The 6,912-nt window shown below is 36.5% G+C and overlaps 1 protein-coding gene across 1 annotated transcript; it reads right to left on the bottom strand.

Moving 5' to 3' along the window:
* Nucleotides 1-5,513: 5,513 nt before the first annotated feature.
* LOC139885667 (histone H2A.1-like) lies at nt 5,514-6,319 on the bottom strand. Its single transcript, XM_071869413.1, has 2 exons — nt 6,022-6,319; nt 5,514-5,906 (listed from the first exon to the last, which is right to left on the bottom strand). The coding sequence occupies exons 1-2, from the start codon at nt 6,226-6,228 to the stop codon at nt 5,649-5,651; spliced, it is 465 nt and encodes a 154-aa protein (XP_071725514.1). The 5' UTR covers nt 6,229-6,319; the 3' UTR covers nt 5,514-5,648.
* Between the last annotated feature and the right edge of the window lie 593 nt (nt 6,320-6,912).

The following is a 6,912-nucleotide window of genomic DNA, read 5'->3' as shown; positions in this document are numbered from 1 at the left end:
CAAGCCGCCGAGCCTCATATTGTCGTTGTTTGTATGCTTGATGGTTGTAAGCATGTTAGTTGACTGTCGTATGAGGGATTGCTTAAGCTTAATCTGTAGATAGATTCCATTCACTTAGCGGTGCGCTAATCCCCCACATTCCTCCCCCTGCAGGTTTAGGTACTGTTGATGGGATCGGAACTTGATGTAGAAGACATGTTTGACTAGCAACTCTGATGTGGACATTTGTAACCGTGTTTGTAATAAAGTAACACCATTTGTGAAAGTTAAACTTAAGCTTTTGTACTAATGTAATTAATGTGGTGTTGTATTAACTAAGACTTCCGCTGTGTTATAAAAAAAATGGCCGGTGTTACATCAAGAAAGCCTCACTTTACGAGAGTACGATTTATGAGTAGACCATGGCTGTGTGCTATGGACCACTCTTCACTAAGTCCACGGTCAGGTATTGCCCATGGCGCTCTTCATCAGTCCATGGTTGCGTGATGCTCATGGTCGATCACTACTAAGTCCATGGACGCATGGCAGTTTCTTGTAAATTCATGATCGCTTAATGCTCATGGATATTCTTTATAAGTCCATGATCGCGTAATACTCATGGTCATTCTTGCAATAGTTCGACACGACATGTTTTACTATGTCATACCGAACTGGGGGAGTGGTAGTATACTATACTAGTATACTGTCTTTTCGGTAAAGCGCATCTAGCATCTTGTTTTGCGCACACAGTGAAGATCTATTTTGGGATACTCGAAGACCGACTAATACCTGAACTACGATTATAAACTACGATAACATTTTCTGTATTACTCGATTACCGATTGCATCCAGAAAACACATATACGGTAACAGGTTTGTTCTTCGAACATAAACCTTACGAATACCATCGGTCATCGTTACGGTCAAGCCAACGATGGTGGACTTATTTAACCACCCTCTCTAGATCATCATCTAGATTAGGGTTATTCATGGTATCCGGACTGGAGAGTTAAATTCGTAGAGTCCTTAAACCCGAATTCACTGCACTTAACATGAATTCAGTCTTCGTGATGTTCAACCGCATTACATGTTATCACATAGCGCATGAAATACTCATTACGCATCACTATTGCGAATAAAACGTGTATTACGCATGTATGGTTGGCACATAAGATGCGCACAATGATTCTCCACATCACAATGTGTGCATGGCCATATTACGTGTTGTGTGACAGCTTGGCACGAAGATCACGCTACACTTTACTGCATTAAAGATAACGCCATTGTATGGTGACTAACGATTTGATGTTACTGCTCTTTTGGGTTACGTGCAGTGACATATGAAGAAGTTCGATATGATATCTTTTCTATCTATCATACCGAACTTGTGGGACTTGATGATACGCCTATTTCCGCATTGGACGCTCATGCGTATCATGTGCTTGCACACACTTATTAATTAAAGTCCTGCACTAACCCTGGGGTGCGCCCAGACAATGGTGCGCCCAGATAAGGTGCGCACAGACGAGGGTGCACCCAGAATGGAGTGCGCCCAGAAAGGAGTGCGTCGTGCCCCAGACGGGGTGCACCCAGGCAATTAGAAGGGGTAAACCAGACGACCAATGGGGTGCACACAGCTTTACTTGGTGCACAAGAAGCAATCTTATCCTTAATTAACTGTGATCCTTTCCTAACAATAATTTCTTTATTTATGGCTATTATTTGGGAAGGATCTAGAATGAATTAAGGGGCTTTTAAGGTTATGGTTTCACTATAAATATAACTCTAACCTCATTCATTCATAACATCCTCTACGGGATGAAAATTACAATATCCTTTACGGACACACAACATGTGATAAAGATTTAACTATCACATTCAACAATCCTCTAAGGAATAAGATCATAACGATTTAATGATCTTCCACAATTTATGAGGTACGTCCTGAAGCCCCTCACCTAGGGTTTTACCTACACCTCGTGTAGGGTTTTTCCCTCGCCGACGATCAGGAAGGTAAGTAACAAGCTGCTTAAATTGATCATCTGCGGTTGGAAGCTGCGGTTGAGATTCTGCGGCATTAGTTTGACTTTCAAGTTCAGTAACTAAGCTGTCTCAGCGGCGAACATCGTCAACTAAGAAACATACTGCAGAATATAAATTCTGCACTCTAACGCTTTCCATGGTTTCATCATCAACTTTCTGTAGCTCAGCAAGAATATCTTCAGGGACTTCGTGTCCAAGTTGTTTAATCTGGTATGCGGCTATCTCTCGCTCAATATCAATATGTTCGCGGAGATGATTAAACTTCATGGATGTAATTGGACTCGCTGGGGCAAAGTTTTTACCAAAAACATCGTCAGGAATTTCTTGGGATATGTTGAACTGTGGACCCTCTTGTGAACTTTTGGTGAGATCGATAGGCTCTGCACAAAAATATTTGATAAAAATATTATTAAGTAAACGCAGTACGAATGCGAAGAAAATGCAATAAAGCATGAGTAGATAATTCGCATACCTTCTTCAGACTCTTCACGGGTAGCGCGTTTAGCGCGTTTCTTTGATGTTGTTGCTGGATTAGTTGTGGTGCTTTTGCATTTGCCTTTTTCATGGCTATCAGGAATGATATTGGCATTTATCAATGGTTCTTCAATGTCAGTGTCTTGGTCACCATCTTCTAGTGAGCGACGATATGAAGTGAATCCTCTAATATCTTTCTCGCGCATAAGATTTGCGAGAGGAATCTCTGCGAAAAGAGCGCAAAGGTGTTAACAGTAATAAATATGAAAAAATATGCGTTATTCAAAAATAAATTGTAAAATAATGAATGCATACCATCACCATCTGCATCTCTGAAGATGCCTATTTGGTTGGGCCATTGACGATAACAGGGATATGAAAAATGCCATTTTTAAAGCTCTCTTTATTAATTTTTTTTTTTTTTTTTAAATATAAGCATTTTTCATTTCTAAATGTTATTACAAGTCTCATTATTTTAGAACATAACCTACATCATTTGACTATTGCAGATGGCTAACTATTTACCAGAAGAGTACGAGTAGCCCCGCTCCATTCACGGGCAAGATAACCCGGCGAAATACAAGCCATTTATAAGAAATTGGATAAATAGGCAAAAGAGTTCCAACAAGTACATCAACTCGGAGATCAGTAACATCACCTTGAGAATTTGTGTACGGTTGTCAAAACGCCCCCGATTCCTTTTTCTCGATTTCTTCCTATTTCATGATATAATCACACTACACTTACATGTAGCTTCAAATTCACACTTTTAAGCAACACACAACAAGATCCGTAATTCATATTGTTCTTCTTACTAGGCCACTTCTAATCACACTATTTTTTTAAACTAGTTGTGGAGTCCTCGCTTCGCGTCAGGGGTTCCGTTTTGAATGCGAGTTAAAAAAAATAAAAACCTTGATCTATTTTATAAAAAAAGAATTTTTTTCAACATCTAACATTGAAGGGTTGTTCCTTTTGTGAAAGTTGCTTCTTTTAGCGTTCGGGTTTTTCTTTTTTTCTTTTTTTTTTTAAAAAGTTAGTTGATCTATTTTGTAAAAAAGAATGTTTTTCGACATCTTTTGGTAGCATTGAAGGGTTGTTCCTTTTATGAAAGTTGCCTCTTTTATTGTTGAGGAAGAAAAGAAAAAAGGAAAAGGAAAAAAAAGTTAGTTGCTTTTTTTGTAAAAAAAGAATTTTTTTCGACATCTTTTGGTAACATTGAAGGTTGGTTCTTTTACGAAACTTGCTTCTTTTATCGTTGGAGACCAAAAAAAATTTACTGTAGCACAGTAGTGATCCATGTGGGTCCAACTGTTTGAGCGCAGCATACAAGTCGGTAAAGCATGATGGATGTTATTATTCAGTATTTTTGATTTTAGTAATGAGATAAATAATAATTTAGAATTTAGAATATAGGTATAAAGTGGGGGGTTTGATTTGTATTTTAATGAAAGTTGGGGGGTTAATTTTGTGAAAAGTAAAAATATAAATAGTAATGTTCATCGCTTATAAGACAAATTTTGTCTAATAGATAATATGTTAAGACCACCCCCTATGGTTAGTTACCCGCCCATTATCCGCTCATTACCCGTAACTAACCATAGGCACCACTTAGTTACCCGCGTGAGTTACCCGCTTTCACCATAGATTTAACGGAAGAGTTATAGGAATTGCGGGTCCCAGTGCTTTTTATTGTTGGACTTAATGCTTTGTTGCTTGTACGTTGTATATTAAGAGGAGTATTGTTTTAGCCATGATAGGGAGTGTTTAGTTATGAGTTACTTATAGGATATTGGTGTTGATGTAGCGCTGATGTGGAAGGTTAAGAGGATGAATAGTTTAGTTACGATAGGGAGTGGCTTAATAACTAGGAAGTGGCCGGTTGGCCCACTTCGTAGGGCCGAAAAATTAGAGCCGACAAATTAAAGTTTCGTAAAAAAGATAAAAGAAAAAAAAATTGGACTAAATGATAAAAAAAAGATGACATCATCATTATGTAACTCAAGTTACTATTTCTTCATGTTGGCTAATATACTTATTGATAATGATAATTACATCAAATTAGTCAACTTATATATATTGCATAACACCTCTACTAATAACATTCAAGTTATCTACTTAATATCATCAGTGATCATATACATACGCATGTATATGTATATTTGAAGTGCGAAAAGCTACTTAAAGACAATTGATGCAAGATAATAAACCGCGGTAAATGTGAACATACGCGGTGAGACTATGCAGAATATTAAAGAGTGCGTAGGCTTCTCGCAGTACTTGTGCGGAATGCCTAAGTGCGCGCACATCTTACTTCCGCATAGGTCTCAAACCTATAAATAGGGAACTTAGCCTCTCATTTAAGGTTGTTGATTCTGGAAGAATTGTCCTAGCCATATTGATCTCTCTCGTGAGTTTACCCGAGACTTGATCTTTATTGGTTAAGGTAATTTACGAAGACCGGGACATGGTTGTTGATCGTTTAGCACTTAACGAAATATGACAATAAGGTCTCAAAATCCTAATCGACATCCATTGTACCCCTCATTGCAATCAATCCTTGATTAGCCTTTATATGATAATCTAGGATTGATCAATCAACTTATTAAAATAGCCAACTTCATAGGCCAACACTTTTAATTAATACATACAAAATTACCATTTAGTTAAAACTTACATCTTCATCATAAACTTGGTAGCTTAGCTAAACATCAACTAAAAAACAAGTACTCCAGTAAAATAATACATCATATTTTAATTGGGCGTTACACAATTACCTCATTTAAACTAAAACACTAACATTTTTTGGTCCAACTAGTAAACCAATACGGAATACCCAACAAGCCCAAATAGATTTCCATTTAGACTACACTGAAATGAAATTTAGGCAGAAAGTACCCTGTTGATATAATTCTAATTCCATTATAAACCGTTAAGCAACAATGTTTACTTATAATTGCTAAAAATATTTTAAATTGATTCATAAACAGTAAAAGGAAAAGAAAAGGAGAAAAAAGTGCTAACAAAATAGATTCGTTTATATAGAAATTAGAAATTAAACAACATATCAAGTTGTTCTATTACATTTTTTACTAACTGCCAAACCATTCTAATGAACAAACCTAGCTATCACAAATATAAAGCATTAACAATTAAGCCTTCTTTGGAGATTTAGGAGTCTTGGTAGCCTTTGGAGATTTAGGAGTCTTGGTAGCCTTCTCCTCAGTGACAGCAGATTTCTTTGGCAAAAGCACAGGGTTGATATTAGGCAACACACCACCAGACGCAATCGTAACACCGGCAAGCAATTTCCCCAATTCATCATCATTTCTCACAGCCAATTGCACATGTCTAGGGTTTATTCTTGTCTTCTTGTTATCTCTTGCTGCATTTCCAGCCAATTCCAATACCTGCATTCGAAATTCACAATTACAATAATACAAAACTGCTGCTAATTTCAACGAATCATTAAAAAAGAGGATGAAATTAAATTAAATTAAATTACGGTAGATCTGGAAATTATACCTCAGCAGCTAGGTATTCAAGTACGGCAGCAAGGTAAATCGGAGCACCAGAACCAGTTCGTTGAGCATAACGTCCTTTCTTCAAAAACCTAGCGATTCTACCAACGGGAAACTGAAGTCCAGCCTTAACGGATTTCGTAACTGCCTTCTTACGTTCACCGGCACCTTTCCTTCCTCCGGCGCCCTTGGTTGCCTTGCCTGACTCCATTTGACCGAAATTTGAATTTGCGTGAAGAGATATTGAAGGTTTTTGAAGTAGATTGTGAATGTTAATTTGAAACTGTGATGAAAACGAAAGAGATGATGAGGTATATATATGTGCGCGCGTGTAGTTTTGGTTTGATTTTGGGTGCGATGCGTTTGGAGACGGCGGGGATAATCCAACGGTGGAAATGGGTGCCATGTTGGAGATCTGCGACTAAACGAGATGTGGCTATCCGTTGCGATTTCTTTGTTACTCCGTATTAAATTATATACTGTATGTATATACTGTATTAATTAAATATTAAATATATGGCATATGGCACATTTATGGTGTTTTCCACGTCACATTTCATTATTTTGTACGTAGTATCTTTTTTATTTTTCATGTCACTATTTATTTATTATTAGACTAGTAAAATGACCTGTGAAATTACGAGTTTTTTAAACGAAATAATTTAATAACATGTTTTAGGTATTAATTGAATGTAAATGTTAAAGTCATTTATTTTAATGATCCGTTTGACTAAGAAATTCGTCGTTGTTTTTACAAATGTATAGAGACATGTATTTTCACATACATATGTAATGTAATTAATCCAGTAAAAAGATTCCATATTTGAATTTTGAATATTAATAATATAATAATTATAATTATAATTATAATAATTATATTAAAAGTAAATAATAA

The sequence above is a fragment of the Rutidosis leptorrhynchoides genome, chromosome 1 (genome assembly GCF_046630445.1).
Source record: "Rutidosis leptorrhynchoides isolate AG116_Rl617_1_P2 chromosome 1, CSIRO_AGI_Rlap_v1, whole genome shotgun sequence".
Taxonomy (NCBI): domain Eukaryota; kingdom Viridiplantae; phylum Streptophyta; class Magnoliopsida; order Asterales; family Asteraceae; genus Rutidosis; species Rutidosis leptorrhynchoides.
The sequence above is the reverse complement of the archived record's forward strand: the minus strand, read 5'-3'. Positions and strand labels throughout refer to the sequence as shown.

Bases quoted from the DNA above. Each gene is read 5' to 3' on its own strand.
- LOC139885667 (XM_071869413.1), bottom strand. From the start codon at position 6,228: ATGGAGTCAGGCAAGGCAACCAAGGGCGCCGGAGGAAGGAAAGGTGCC. The intron at 5,907-6,021 runs GTATAATTTCCA...TTTCGAATGCAG, and splicing joins TTGAATACCTAGCTGCTGAG to GTATTGGAATTGGCTGGAAA.